The sequence below is a fragment of the Thunnus maccoyii genome, chromosome 22 (assembly GCF_910596095.1).
Source record: "Thunnus maccoyii chromosome 22, fThuMac1.1, whole genome shotgun sequence".
Taxonomy (NCBI): domain Eukaryota; kingdom Metazoa; phylum Chordata; class Actinopteri; order Scombriformes; family Scombridae; genus Thunnus; species Thunnus maccoyii.
In genome coordinates this window covers 14,992,568-15,007,907 of record NC_056554.1, presented here as the reverse complement: position 1 = coordinate 15,007,907, position 15,340 = coordinate 14,992,568, and the positions used below count along the sequence as shown (strand labels likewise).

Here is a 15,340-nt window from a genome sequence, read left to right as displayed (position 1 = left end):
TCAGCCCTTAGTTTTTCCCGTCAGTAATTTCATGTGTGATTAACATCTGAAATGTACAAAAAAGTTTTGCTAGTCATGGATAGTCTAACCCTAACTGGAGTGAAGAAAACTGAGGGAGAATACAGTGTAACATCAAAAGGTCAGTGGTGTTATTGCCACATCAGATCGGCATAAAAAAAAATCACATTTTCCTTTACCTTATACAGTACATAAATGTTACTGGATGACTAAGGGTAGGTTGTAATTTGATTTGCAGTGTTGCACAGAGCAGAAAACAAGTTAATTTGTATGAATTGCAGCAATCTGGGTTGTTGATTGGAGAACCAGTGGAGTCTGGATTGGATATCTTGTGTAATGTGAATTGTGTCTTTTGTACAGATATTTTTTTTTAACTAGAGTAACATCAGACAGACAATGTCATTAGGCCTTTTTCACAGAGGACATTTTAACATGCCACAGTAGGAAAAGCACAGGTGTAAATAGTAAAATGAACAATGGCTGAATTCCATTTACTTGGCATTGTTCATTCAGATACTTTAATACAACAAGACGTTGTTAATGTTATTAGTAACACCTGCACTTTTCCTAATATGACACGTCAACATGTCTGCTGTGTAAAAGGCCTATAAAGTCATTCATGTCTCTGGACCTGATCAGGAATTGTTGCGTTAAGACAGGCGTACTGACAGGAAATCATAAATACTGTACAATGTTTTTAAAAACATAGCATAACAGTTGTAGCTTTGACATCTGAGGCTACAAACATCTGACAAGATCTTTCACATCAGTTAAGGAAAAGAGATATTTGATAAAAATAGTCTTTAAACATTTCTTCCATTTTGCTTATTGTTGAATGAATTTAACACCAAAACAGTAAATTTAAACAACATTTTTTCTCCAACCTCACTTTGAGAATTGCTCTTTTATGACGCTGCACCATTTGAGGTATAAGAGGATTTGTTTTTTCCAGGGTAAACTGAAGTTTAAATTATTCTGACATCACACAGTCATCATCACAGGTTCATTCATTTACAAAAGAACTCATTTTGCTCACATAACAACAGAATACAAAAAAAAAAAAAGGAATTATTTATAAATATAAACAACCTGTCTCTCTAAAGACAATGTAACAGGGAGACCACTATGTACAAAACAACATAAAACAGGCACAAACTTTGGAATCTTCACACTCCCATAATTATCCAAACTCTTCATCCATGTCCAGCATCTGACTTGGTCCTATTTGCTTCTCGCTCGGCTCATTCGCTCTGAGGCTTGTAGCTGACGGAGGCAGCGATCTGACTTTGGATATTTTGTTTCTTGCCATTGACAATAGTGAGCAGAGGAGAGTCCACTCGTATACTTTTGAAGTCAAACGACTGGAAAAGGAAGAAATAGAAAAAAAAACATTATTATATTATGAACTAATTAAAGAAGGACAATGAAATTTTTACAGACTCACAAACACTGACCTTATCTTTATGTGTTATACTGTGTCGTTTGACCTGAGGTTCAGGAATGACTACAGTGTCTCCTATCAGGACGCCCCAGCTGTCTGCCGTGTTGTAAACCATCACCACTATGCACGTCTCCTCGCTGTCCACCATGCCGAACGTACTGGAGAAAAGCGAGTGCAAGATTTTAAAATTCAAGAAATCGCTCTCCGTTATCACAACAAGACCGAAGCATGCGGATAAGTGCACTTACAAGGCCATGCGACCCTCAGAGGCCAGACTGAACACCACCTTGCCCAGGGCGGCCACCCCGGCGTTGTGGCCGTGCGTGAGGGAGGACAGAGTTCGAGGCTCCAGGCTGCCCACGCGCCCTGTCGGAGCGCGAAACTGAGGGGAAGAGCAGGGACCCAATGCCAACGTGTTGAGGTTAGAGAGCATCGTCCGTAACCGACGCGCCTTCACCTTCCCCTGCAGAGATGCACAGACTGGATGTAAGAGGCAAAACAAGGAACATGGCAGGACTTTGCTGCCACCTTGTGGTGAAAAACAGAATATTATAGCCTTGACAATTGTTAAGGCTAAGAGATTAAATTTTTATGAATACAAATGTATTAATTCTATAATATTGACATAAAAAATAATGACAAAAACCAAAAGGAGATGATAAAAGCGTATAACAAACATTCACTTTTTACAACACAATATTTCTGTCTTAATAAACGAGTTCAGGAATGTATCTATTTTTTATAATGACAACATTTAATCTATCTTCTTTATATAATTGCATGTTCCCTCTTTCCTGAAATGCAATTTGCTCTATTGAATTTTCCCATAATTTTGTTCCAGATTTGACTGCAAGGACTACATTATTTCTGTAACCATAATTTAGTTTAAAGTTTGTGACGACCCTCTCCAGACAGACTCTTTGGCGTCTCGCTGCAGGAGCCTGGAGAGCAGAGTTAGGTCATCGGGGAGATTAGCCACTTGCCCTTTTTTCCCCTGACTTCCACCCTGTTGGTTTGGTTTTGTTGTGTTTAGTTGGTCTTTCATTTCTATTTTAGTTATGCACAACAAACCTATTTTTACTTACAACTCATGTGTGGTCTCCCCTAATTTGTCCAGCTTTGAGTCAGGTTGTGACAAGTTTCAAAGTGGAGAGCTTTCAATTTTTCAGGAAATGTGTATTTTTTTAAATTCGAGTTCTGCTGTTATTCTGCCAAGTGATAAAGATTCTACTCGAGCTAAAACAATCAGTTGATAAATCAAAGTCTTAGTTGATCGACTGAAAATTAATCAGCAACATAGTTGATGAGATAGTTGATTAATTGTTTAATCCTGCAAAAATTCACTCGTTCTGGCTTCTGAAATGTGAATATTTCCTAGTTTTCTCTGTCTTCTATCACAGTTAACTACAGATCTTTGAGTTTGGACTGTTTGTCTGACAAAACAAGACATTTGAAGACGTCACCTTGAGCTCTGGGATCTTGTGATGGGCATTTTTCTCTATTTGCTGACATTTTTTAGACCAAACAATCAATCAATTGAGAAAATAATCTAAAGATTGAAAAGAATCCTTAGTTTTAGCCTACTAGAGAAGCTCTCTAATGATTTTATCAATTTCTCTATTTATTTACTCCCAAAATGGGGAAAAACCAAAAAATTATATTAAATGAATTTTATTAAAAACATTTTTTTTATCACATTTTGTCCAAAATTCTGTAAACACTGATGAATTCTATCTATTTTTCTTAATGAATCAGTGCGGTAACAAATGAATTTGTATTTTCTGTGCATATCCTGACCAGAAACTGGAGGCATTAGTTGTGTGTTTTGTTTCAAGGAACTCCCACCTTGTTCTGTATGAGTTCTGTGACTTTCCCCAGGTACTCCAGCAGCTGCCTCTCCCTCTCTGGAGGCTCCTCCCAGCTCGGGTCAAGCGCGGCCGCTCGGCTGTAGCCGCCGAGCGCAGACCCGAACATCTCCTCGTACTGGAACAGCGTGGCTCGGTTAAAATGCAGCTCCGGGTAACAAGACGCAGTTCTGTCGACTTTCTCCTACAAAAGGGGAGAGAAAGAGAAAACATTTGTACAATAATGAAATTAGGGATTTTATTATTGGATTTTTATAAACATGTTCAGCTCAAGTCAGCATGCGTATACTCACAGACTGTGCATAGGCACTTAGAGCTTGTTGAGACAACTGTGGATTCTGTCCACAGGTGAAAAACAGGGACACATAGGCATTTCCCAGAATATCTGTGAAAAGAACAACATGAAAAAAACATTTTAACATAATCTGCAGTATCACCGTTACAACTCCCATCTAACTCTAGGTCTGTATAACAAAGAGCTCCTTCATTACAGAGAGCAACACTACCCACTGCCCCCACAAAGAAGCAGGTACCCTGAGGCTCTACTCACACCAGGACGTCCCATCCGTGACATCCAGCTGGACGGCTTGTCGGGCCATGTCCACACTCTCCAGCACCTGCTTGCCGTGTGCGTCGCTGTCCGCTGCTGGCAGCTGCCTCAGCACCATGGACAGGTTGCGCAGAGACACTTTGTTCTTGCTCTAAAGAGGAGTAAGATAAAGCAAGATGAAGCACAGACAGGTGAATCAATAAGTAAAACCCAGTGATTAGCATAGTCCCAGATTATTTGTTATTTCACAGTTTTTAATGGAAAATCAATTTGAAAGGATGAAAACAAATTGTGCCTGTTTGCAACAGCTCAGGCTGCATTTTCAATCCTTCACAATGAAAACTTGACAATAAATGGTGAAAAAGAAACTTTTTAATAGAGCCACAATATAAAACAACACCTTGTGAGTGAACTGAACATCTAGAAACGCAATGCTTGAATTACGGATTATGTGTAAAGCCAAGGGGACCAAATGGAAACAGACCGAGTGAAATACATATCCCCCTCTTTCTGTCCTTAATGTACCTGTTGCATGGCTCCAGTAAAGCAGTTCTTGGCACCAGTTAAGTCTCCTTTTTTCCAGTACTGCTCCCCCAACGTGTTCCAGCCCTCGACCAGGCCGGGCTCCAGCTTGACAGCCCGGGAAAGGCACTCTTCTGCCGCAGCGCTGAAATCAGGAGCTACGTTCAGACACCTGCCCTTCTGCAGCAGAAACTCTGCTTTGTGTTTAAAGCGCTCTGTGGGAAATCAGAAACACAGTGTAAATTATATTCCGCAAATAAGCCATATAAATATGCTCTTTGTCTAATTACGACACCTTCTTTCTCCTCCAGCTTCTTCAACGTCTTTTCCATCTCCTCCGCGACATCGGGCTGTTTCCTTCCGGCATCCTCCACACTGTGAGTCTCAAAGTAACAGTCTCTGTAATTATACAGCTCATCCACAAGTTCCTGTAACAGAGGGGGCATAGAGAGGGAGGGTAGATGTTGAAATTTTAACAGCAGTTAAAAATAGACCAAAGGCACATTTCTCTCTGGCAAATCTGCCTGATGTGCAATTCTGAGTTGGTGAAAAACTAGGGCATCATGCGCCGCTAGAGATGGTCCAATATAACAGCACACTATTAGGACTGGATGATATCTACATTTTTGTGATTCATGTTTTAAGTAAGCCACTTAATTACTACTATCAAATCTGAGACAGTAAAATTGTCATGGTTGTTTTAGGTTTGCTTTGGCTTGGTTTATTGATAACATCCCGATATGTTATAAAATAGAGAAATAATAATGAAGTCCTGGACTTATCATATTACATTTATCAAGATGGAGACTCCATGTTTGGCCAAGTACATATGGGAAACTAAGAGCTAAATACTAGAAAGATGAACTACAAAAACACAATACATAGGCTAAATAAACATTTAAGCCTTTAGCAGCTCTTCACACTTACAATATATTTTAATTTTCATGTAAATTTCCATCTTCTTTTTTATTATTCACGATGCTTTAATTTTGTGTATATTTTATTTACATTATACATGTTTTTGGCTGTTATGCACCACAACACAAAGGCTTGTATGTGCAAACCTACTTGGCTATAAATCTGATTCTGATTCTTAAAAAGTATCACAATTGACTTGCAACAAATATGCACAGATTTACCTTTATGATAGGCATTTCTGAAAGGTTTAAACCGTCTACACACCTGCAGGAAACATGCACTGGCTTCAGAAAAGACATGAGAGCATCTCTGGTGCATTAAATGTCCTCAAGCTAACTGACAATCTGGTGACTCAGCAAGAAGGATGAATGCAAGCAAAGAGTGCACATTTAAGGCCATTTTAAGGCAGTTTAATGAGGCAAAAATTAAAGCGCTGAAGCCATTCTTCACAAAAATGGTGTGAGCCACAAACACATTAGTAAATTGGATTAATAGAAATGAATAAAATTAAAAGCATGGCAGTTGCAGGCAGTTGTTATAGTAACGAGTGGCTCAGGAGATGATAAGGGAGCAAACTAAAGAGGCGACACACCTCACCGACCGCATGAGAAGCCAACGAAAAACAAACACTGAGAAAATAAACACAACAGGTTGTATTTTAGTAGTGGTGTGAATCAGCTGGGAGGAATTACCTTCATAATGTGCAGTTCGTTTTTGTCTTTCACAGGCTCGCTGCTCTTCTCTTCCTCCGCCATCTTTACGTCGCTTAGAGGAGCAACAGTCTGAGCTGAGACGCCGCCGTAGAGGAGCAAAATGCTCTAAGTTACGAGATGAGTATTAAACCCAAGACTCTAGTGTCTCTGTGCTGACAGAAAAAAGTCATTTCTTTCAGGAAAATATCACGAAGGCGATAACTTTTAGCACCTAGGAAACAGGTTATTAATTTCAGTGGCGCCGGAAGTCGGAGTTGTCCGTACGCAAAATGCTTCCGGGAAAAGACATCTAAACAAATTAATTGGGGGACTATCATCTGTGGCGTGTAGTGTTTCTGTTCCCTAAATACGGCTTTCAGTTTAGGCTAATTATACGATTATAGATCATTTCACAACCGGGTCTTTTTTTTCTCGTAGCAGCAATTAGCCGGAACCTTTCAGTCAAGATTCTCGTCCGACACTTTTTCGCTGTGTACCATACATTCTTTGCTCCTCGCAGGGCCGGCGGGACAACTTTTGTCCAAAGAGTGGCTTGTGTTTGTGTTTGTGTCGGCGCTGAGCCCGGCTCGTCATGTCGGATACATGGAGCAACATCCAGGCGCACAAGAAGCAGTTGGACTCTCTGCGGGAGAGGCTGCAGCGGCGGCGGAAAGACCCAACACAGCTGTCGGCGGGTACGTGCAGACAACACAGCGGGGGTGGAAACTAACGAGTGTTTTAATGTCAAGTACTCAATGTAGTATTCGTCCAATTAATTAGTTGGCCACGTAGTGTATACACTAAAAAGTACATGTCATTTTACAATTGCAAGAGGCCATCGTGAAATTTCCCACTGACTGTGGAAAATCACAACAATTCAGTCAAACTTTCAGCTTCAGGTTTAAGTATGAAATTGCATGCACTGTGAACCTGTCGGTCTGTTGATTATTTCTTGATTAATCATTGTTTAGTCAATTTATAGTCGTTTTGATCTATAAAGTGTTTAAAAAAATAGGGCTGCAACTAAAGATTATCTTCATTATTGATTAATCCGTCGATTATTTTCTCTATTGGTCGTTTGGTCTATAAAATGTCGAAGAATTGTGAACAATATTGATCACTGGAACCAGAGAATTTAACATTTTTTCTTAAAAAATGACTCAAAACTATTAATTGAGTATCATAATAGTTGGGGACAAATTTTCTGTTGGTTGACTAATTGTTGCAGCTCCAGTGAAAAATGTCGATCACTGTTTCCATGATGCAAGCTCAGATGTTTTGTTTTGTCCAGACTAACAGTCCACAACCTAAAGATACTCAGTTTACTGTCTCAGAGGACAAAAAAACACAGAAAATATTCACATTTATGAAGCTGGAATCAGAAAATTTTGGCATTTTTTCATAAAAAATGATTATTCAGTTATCAAAAAGAGTTGGCAATTAATTCTCTGTCAATTGACTAATCGATTAATGGACTAATTGTTGCAGCTCTAAATTAATTCATAGCTTGAGCCACTTTCTAAGCAAAATGCCAAATATGCGGTGATACCTGTTGTGGATTTTCGGAGCTGATGCACTGGCAGTTGTCAGTTTGAAGAAGAGAAGACCAAACCAAACTTCGTATGATGATTCTGGGAAAACTTTAATGAAGAACCTTGCAAGGGAGAGCGACTCAAGGGACACCTCCTGTTCGTACGGTGTCCCCAAACTCGTCTGCCCCACACAGTCCAAAACCAGCCTTTAAGCCAATCATAGAAACTAGTTCGTCAGTTCCGAATCATAAACCTATGACCTAAATCTGTATCTTTGGTTTGTCTTGTTGCGTCTGATGATGACCTGCATTCTGGCCTTGGTTCGCCTGTGAGGCTCCTGGTTTATTAAACAACATGTGTTATCTTCTGTTTGAGAGAACAGAGGAGTACAGCTTGACATTCTGTTGTCCTGGTCAGTTATGGAATATCCATAACAATACCAAGCTCTTAAATTCTTTCTCCTTTCTTTCTGTTTTTTTTTTTTTTTTTTAAGTGGGGTAAGTTTTCTCTTAACTTAACCTCTCTTGTCTCCTCTCGGTCAGACGGTGGAGGCAGCACAGATGGTTCCACAGCTAGGAGCGACAGCCCGGCTCCATCAGCTCCACCACCCGCTCAGGAGGAGACTGAAAAACCACCAGATCCTGAACTAGAGAAGAGGCTGCTGGGATATTTGTCTGATCTGAGTCTTTCAATGCCGACAGACTCCCTTGCCATCACAAATGAGCTAAACAGTGTAAGTCTCTGTATCCAAAAAACATAAATACTTGGGGCAAATAATATGATTAAAGATTTTCTACTCCTTCTTCTTCTTCTTCTTCCTCTAATGCGCATGTCTCGTTCACAGTCTGAATCAACCATCACTCATGGATGCATCCAGAGTCTTCTGTTGAAATTCTCAGCTCAGGAGCTCATTGAGGTCCGGCAGCCTAATTTAGCCTCTTCTTCTACAACTTCTTCCGCCACAGTCGTCGTAGCAGTGGATCATACAAAACTATGGGCTATGATCGGGTCTGGGGCTGGAGCTCAGCGGACTGGAGTCAAGAGGAAAGCTGAAGACCAAACACAGCACAAAAGAGCTCCAGGCTTCTCACCCTCGTTACAGAGCTCTGCTTCTCCTCCGCGCTCTACCACCACCTCCCTGACGCCAGCATTGTCCTTGCAGATGGCGGGGCCATCGGCGTCAGGGAGCGGAGCAGAGAAGAAGGGCAGGAGCAGTAAAAGCCAGTCGTCTCACGTGGACATGGAGATTGAGAGCCTCCTGAACCAGCAGTCCACAAAAGAGCAGCAGAGCAAGAAGGTAGGATGGTCAAGGAGGAGAGTTGAGGAGAGGTTAGTTTCGAGTGTGATTACTAATGCAGGGTTATGTGGACGTTATTCATGTGCAGGTGAGCAGAGAGATCCTGGAGCTGCTGAACACCAGCACAGCCAAGGAGCAGTCCATCGTGGAGAAGTTCCGGTCTCGCGGCCGCGCTCAGGTCCAGGAGTTCTGCGATCACGGGACCAAAGAGGAGTGTGTGCGTTCTGGGGACACACCTCAGCCGTGCACAAAGTTACACTTCCGGTCAGTGTTCATCAGCATACTTGTGTTTTTTCAAACTTTTTCTGTCTTTATTTATGTCACCTGGCATGATGAAATCTTCACAGCAGCTAAATCTGACAGCACAGGTCTGACTTTTACATAAATTAAATAAATAGGGCATCTTTGCACTGTTCTTCAGAGTTATATTCTGTTTGTCCTTTACATGGTGCTATAATTAAGGTTAAAAAAACATGCCAAATTCATATTAGAAACACCACATTTTGACACAGTTTTGGCTAAACACTTGGGTTTCATGTAAATACAAGTACAAATTTTAAACTCAGAAAGGCCTTACTGCTAAATCAGTTTCATTTTGATCAAATTGAGAAGAACAGTGTATTTTCATATTTGTTTTTTGTCTCAAAATATATAATTTGTGGAGCTTTTTCTCATCCAGAAGAGCAGCAGTTGCTAACCTCTGGTCGGGACTTTCTAAATGGGTTGCAAGATAAATCTGAGGGTTCATAAGATGAATAATAGAATATGAATGAATCAAAAACTTTTTCTACTACAATGAATTGTGTTTATATTGTGTTTTCTGTAACCATTGCTAATTTTCTAGTGAAGTGCTAGATAGTTTTATCCCCAAAATTTAAAAGATTGGGAACCATTGCTCAAAGAAAGGTGGGTGTTTCTGTGCAGTCAACATATTTATATTAGCCTCCCTGCATTTTAACTTATAACTTTTGTGTTAAAATAGAGGAGGCTCTGTGTGTTACTTTACACAAACATGTTTATGCAGCTGCTTCACTTTGTGATTTATTATATATTTCTCTTTAGTCGCATCATCAACAAGCACACAGACGAGAGCCTCGGCGACTGCTCCTTCCTCAACACTTGTTTCCACATGGACACCTGTAAATACGTCCACTATGAGATCGACAGTCCTCCGGAAGCTGAGGGGAGCCTGCTGGGGCCCCAGGCCGGGACCACAGAGCTTGGCCTGCACGAGGGGGACGCGGACAGCAACGTTGGCAAACTATTCCCTTCACAGGTGAGGAAGAGAGAGAACGGATGAAGAAAGAAAATGAAGACAGATGGATAGATATTTTAAATGGAGGAGTAAAAAATGATCAGATTAAGTGGATATTTAAGTAGAGGGCTTGAAAACTGTGTTTATATATATTTTTTAGCAGGTTATAAAAGTGTCTGTTGTGTTTTTATTCACAGTGGATCTGCTGTGATATCCGCTACTTGGATGTTTCCATCCTGGGTAAGTTCGCCGTGGTGATGGCCGACCCGCCATGGGACATCCACATGGAGCTGCCCTATGGCACGCTGACTGACGACGAGATGAGAAAACTCAACATCCCCATCTTGCAGGATGACGGCTTCCTTTTCCTCTGGGTCACCGGCAGGTAACCGCAGCAACACAAACAGTCTCAACAGCACAGATGAGAGTGATGTGAATGGTTTCTCTGTCCTACAATGTCAGCGTGTCCTTGAACTAAGCACTGAAAATTCCTTCAGCTTCTTGCTTTTTAGTACAACTATAAAAACTGCAGGAACACAATTTAAATATATTTTAATACACTTGTTTATCCAGTAACATGTTCAGAAGTGATACCTTGACAAGAAGGTTATGTTATTTAACAACTAAATGTTTTGGTTCAGAAGTTTTGTGAATTAAATCAAGTGGTCTAGAGAATGATATGATTCCTTTTGCTTACTTTATAATATCTAACAATATTTAGTCTATAATCAGTCTTAATGGGTTGAATCAGCAGTGTATGGTTTTTACAGGGCTATGGAGCTGGGCAGAGAGTGTCTCAGTCTTTGGGGGTAAGTCTCTCTGTCTGTGCATCTACCACCATCAAGTTATCATTTTGTTAGGACACCATTTGATTCATGTATTTTCTGCCTTTTTTTTGTTCTTGCTTTATTTTCCTCTTCTCTCAGGTACGAGCGTGTCGATGAAATCATTTGGGTAAAAACCAACCAGCTTCAGAGAATCATCCGCACAGGGAGGACGGGCCATTGGCTGAACCACGGGAAGGAGCACTGCCTGGTGTGTTTACATGCCTCTGTGTTCTTGTATATCTTCTTGCATACTGTATTTAAATCTGTCGTATGTTTCTGTAAAAGTGTGTCTGACTAATGTTGACAATGTGCCTTGTGATTCGTGTTCAGGTGGGTGTGAAAGGAAACCCTCAGGGATTCAACAGAGGTTTGGACTGCGATGTCATCGTAGCCGAGGTAAATAACTGCTGTCAGACGTGCTGTAGTTACTCATATGATCCCTACAGCCTGAAAGGAAAGCTTCTGTAGTATCAAACAGAGTATATCTCTTCATTTAATTCCACTCACTCCCTCCCAGGTCCGCTCCACCAGTCACAAACCAGATGAGATCTACGGCATGATAGAGAGACTCTCACCCGGCACCAGGAAGATCGAGCTGTTCGGTCGACCCCACAACGTCCAGCCCAACTGGTAACACATCATCATCATGTTTAACAGGCCAGCTAACTGTCCTACATATTTTACACGTACTGATCGGCCCGCGCTGTATGTTTCACTTTCCTGTCCAGGGTCACTCTCGGAAACCAGCTCGATGGCATTCACCTCTTGGATCCTGAAGTCGTGGCTCGCTTCAAGAAGCGCTACCCAGACGGCGTCATCTCCAAACCCAAGAACATGCAGTGACGACGTCATCAGTGGACACAGGTCTGGAGAAGTTTGCTGTGATCATCTATAGACAGGTTTTTTTGTTTATTTTTTTTTTATACTAAGGAGCTAATTTTTAAATAAATATTGTTATGATACATTGTCTGTGTCTTTGTTCAGATACTGTGAGCGAATAAAACCACACGTGGAAATAATGTGAATTACATTTGGTGTTTTGTAGTGATTTTTTCCATGTACATGTAATCAACATACAGTAAATACTGCAAAACTTGACATTCAGCATCAATAAAAACACAGGAGACAGTGTTTAGTGTAACTTTTGTTATTATTTGTTAGTAAAGATGAAGACGCTGGTCTTTTGACTCACTGTAGATTTGAATAACTGACAGTTAGTTTTACATGAAAAGGACAAACATTGACATTTTCACCAGGTTTTTCACACTCATTTTGGATCAGTGCTTACATTCACATCTGTTGTGTTTTATGCACATACAGAACCCTGTTCGTCCTAAAAAAAAATCTTCTGCTTCTGTCGGTTAAAAATAAATGCATTTTAACATGAAATGCAACCAGGAGTTTTTTTTAATTATAAAAATATTAAAGAAGAAATTAACCAGAATGAGTCAAACATGATTGATGAAATAAACAGAAAAAATATTGTGCAACTCGGTTTACTTTTCCAAAAAAAAAAGAACTAGGTAGAGGCAAAAACAGCTGCTGAAATGTGATCTGTAAATGTACATAATGTGTCAATATGACGCTTATGCACTTAGTTACAGTCAGTGCTTTTTGTAAAAGAGGAAAGTGTTTTTCTGTTTTGTACAATGCAATGCTTCACTGTCAGTGTAGAGGGTTTTTGTCACAGAGCAGGATCAGAAAGTTTAGGAATATGATTCATTCACACATGATGATGATGATGACTGATAATAGTAAACTCTCACAAGATACTGACCATCTGTTAACTGACTCGTCCTACTTTGTGAAACACCCATATTTCACACGGACCATGACCTAATCAGTAAATTTATTCCACAATAGGTAGTTAAAAAAAAAAAAAGAAAGAAAGAAAGAAAAACAAACAGTAAAAAAAACAAGAAAACAATGCACTTGTTGGTGGTGAATGCTGTAAACAAGTCTTCTCTCGTCAGTAAAAGGTGCGTTTGGGCAGTGGATCCACTCTGTTCAGGATTTAGTCTTATATTCTCGCTCCAGAGGAGATATTAATGCACTGAGACCGAAAACAAAGTCTGTTTTAGTCCGTTTTATCCGCTTCATTCCCGTGTTGAAACTGATGAATGTCTGAGCACAAGAGTTCTTCGTGGGCAACGTGGAAGAAGATGTTAAAATCCTAATTGTGGCGGCGCACAACTAACTTCAAATTTCATCTATCATGAATGGGCAGCTGGTTGAATACTAAAAAACTTCAAATACTGGAGTCAATTTTTTTTTTTCTCCTGTGCAGCCTCTCGTCCTCTTCAGTAGGTGGCATCCACTGCGTTGATGTTGCTGTCCAGCTGGTGTCTAAAAGACAGCCTGGCCTTGGTGGAGAAATAGATTTGGGAGCCCCGACTGAGGCTTCCCGCTCCTTCGCTGTCACTGCCCCAGGATGTCGTGGAGGCCAAGCGCGGCTTCATCTCCTCTATGGGCACTGAAGGATGAATGATAGGAGCAGGAAGTCAGATTTAATTGGGTGTGACATGAAATAAAAAAAATGGTATTTTGCCAGACTGTAAGTGCTGCTCACCTGCCGCTGGGGGGCACTGCCGGCCCTTGCAGCGCTCTTTACAGCGTCTGTAGAAAGGAAAACACTGAAGCATCTTCACACCCATGACAGCAACGTCTGCGTAGAGAGGACAGTGAACAGAAACATGAATACTCAAGGTTACATTTGAGACAAAGCTCTCACTTCCCATTTAAGCTGTTCTATCACAGCAGAACTGAGTGTTCAGGCCTCACTGACAGCTCCTTGTCTTCTCCTCAGGTCACACTTTAATGGAATTATGATCCCGCGCCTCACTGACATGATAGCCTAATGTAATCTGACAATATCACTGAATGGCACGGCGGCCCAGCAGCCAACCAATTAGCCTGCAACTCCAGCGCCATCATCATCATCATCACCCTCCCTCCTGCTGTCTAATCTTGGAAAAGGACGTCAATGAGCTACGGCAGCCAGATTAATTGATAAGCCCTCTTCTGACACACACACACAATCAAACACAGATTACACAGAGGTCATCCAACCTATGGCGGTCCTGATTAACAGGCAGACACAGGTGCATATCTTAACTCCGACGACAAGCTTTTGTTTCCATTTCAAGAAAAGTTTTTTTTTTAACTTTTCCCTTTCAGCCAGCTATCGTAGGGTTTCACTCAACCTGCACAAACAGTATGTGCTTTACGCCGCTCAACCTTGAACTATCCGACTGCAGATTGAGACTTAAATCTGTTCTGAGCACACACGCCCGATCTTTGATCCAACTTCTTGAAAGTAGATCAGATTCACAGAGCAACAAGTCGGTCAAATTCCTCATTTTCCGAAGGATTGTAAGTTTATGTGTGGCACCGCTGAACGATAAGATAAAGCCGAGGGGGCCACACACCCCACCTGTTTGCTTAGAGTGAAAAAAAGGTATTTATTTTAGTCTAATCAGGTTAAGAAATAGGTCAGGTTAAATGGAAAGGGGTGGAGGGGGAGGGCAGCCTGTATTGTAACTGTGCAGAGAAGTAAAAGAATTATTGTTCTTCTTCTCCCGGGTGAACAAGGGCGAAACACTGAAGCATTTCACGCATCTTTTCATCATTAAAAAAACTAAAATAGCTCTTTGGGAGACTAAACGACAGAGGATGATTTCCTGCAAAGCACACAGCAACGTTTCAGCATTTCCACAACGAGATCTTTACCTCTTTTCTAATGGTCTTTTAAGCAGGAGACATGATCAAACTTTCAGGCCTCCAAGCTGTGTCAAAATCACACCAATGTATCAGAGTTCAATTAAAAAAAAAGTGGCATTTTCATAACAGCACCCCCTTCAGCCAATCAGTCTGATTTTTTAAAATATCTTTGCAGACTTCCAACATGCTTCCTGCGGTGCCTGAAACGAACCTCTTACCTCTGTTTGATGGGAAAACCCAATTGTGTGTGATAATCCACTGAGCCCCATTGTTCATTAATGACAGAGGGGAAAGATTTGGATATCCGATGTCAGATAGTAAACTGTGATTGCAACATACACACACAGTAGTTCAGTGTTCAGCTAACATCTTTCTCCTCTTTTTTTTTTTTTTTTTTTTTTTCCCTTTCGCTGTTTACTGCTGATTCCTCATGCGGCTTGACTCAGTGAGGCAATTTGGTGGAGACGTGACAGCTCACACACACAGTCGCAGATCTGCTGTGGCACGTTAAACAGAAGACAGAGAGGACTTGTAAGTGAAAAAAAAAACTCTCTGTATCTAATTTCATGGGCTCTTTTTTGGGGGGGATAAATTCACACAGAAAAACCATTTCTTCTAGCTTCTCTTTAATGCACCTTCCTTCTCTCTTTCACACAGGTGTGGCTCTGAAATCCTATCCCGTTTACAGACACAGTGAATCCAT

At 40.9% G+C, this 15,340-nt stretch overlaps 2 protein-coding genes across 2 annotated transcripts; one reads left to right on the top strand and one right to left on the bottom strand.

Annotated features, from left to right (window-relative positions):
* Positions 1-127: 127 nt before the first annotated feature.
* ttc5 (tetratricopeptide repeat domain 5) lies at positions 128-6,111 on the bottom strand. The gene is made up of 9 exons (XM_042400760.1): positions 6,007-6,111; positions 4,692-4,824; positions 4,400-4,611; positions 3,875-4,025; positions 3,618-3,709; positions 3,305-3,508; positions 1,708-1,922; positions 1,473-1,617; positions 128-1,379 (listed from the first exon to the last, which is right to left on the bottom strand). The coding sequence occupies exons 1-9, from the start codon at positions 6,067-6,069 to the stop codon at positions 1,260-1,262; spliced, it is 1,335 nt and encodes a 444-aa protein (XP_042256694.1). The 5' UTR covers positions 6,070-6,111; the 3' UTR covers positions 128-1,259.
* A 482-nt stretch (positions 6,112-6,593) lies between these two features.
* On the top strand, positions 6,594-11,945 carry mettl3 (methyltransferase like 3). Its single transcript, XM_042400759.1, has 11 exons — positions 6,594-6,701; positions 8,081-8,271; positions 8,383-8,835; positions 8,924-9,099; positions 9,898-10,111; positions 10,288-10,475; positions 10,861-10,899; positions 11,017-11,125; positions 11,248-11,313; positions 11,435-11,547; positions 11,646-11,945. Exons 1-11 carry the CDS (start codon positions 6,599-6,601, stop codon positions 11,758-11,760), a joined length of 1,767 nt encoding a protein of 588 aa, XP_042256693.1. The 5' UTR covers positions 6,594-6,598; the 3' UTR covers positions 11,761-11,945.
* Positions 11,946-15,340: the final 3,395 nt, after the last annotated feature.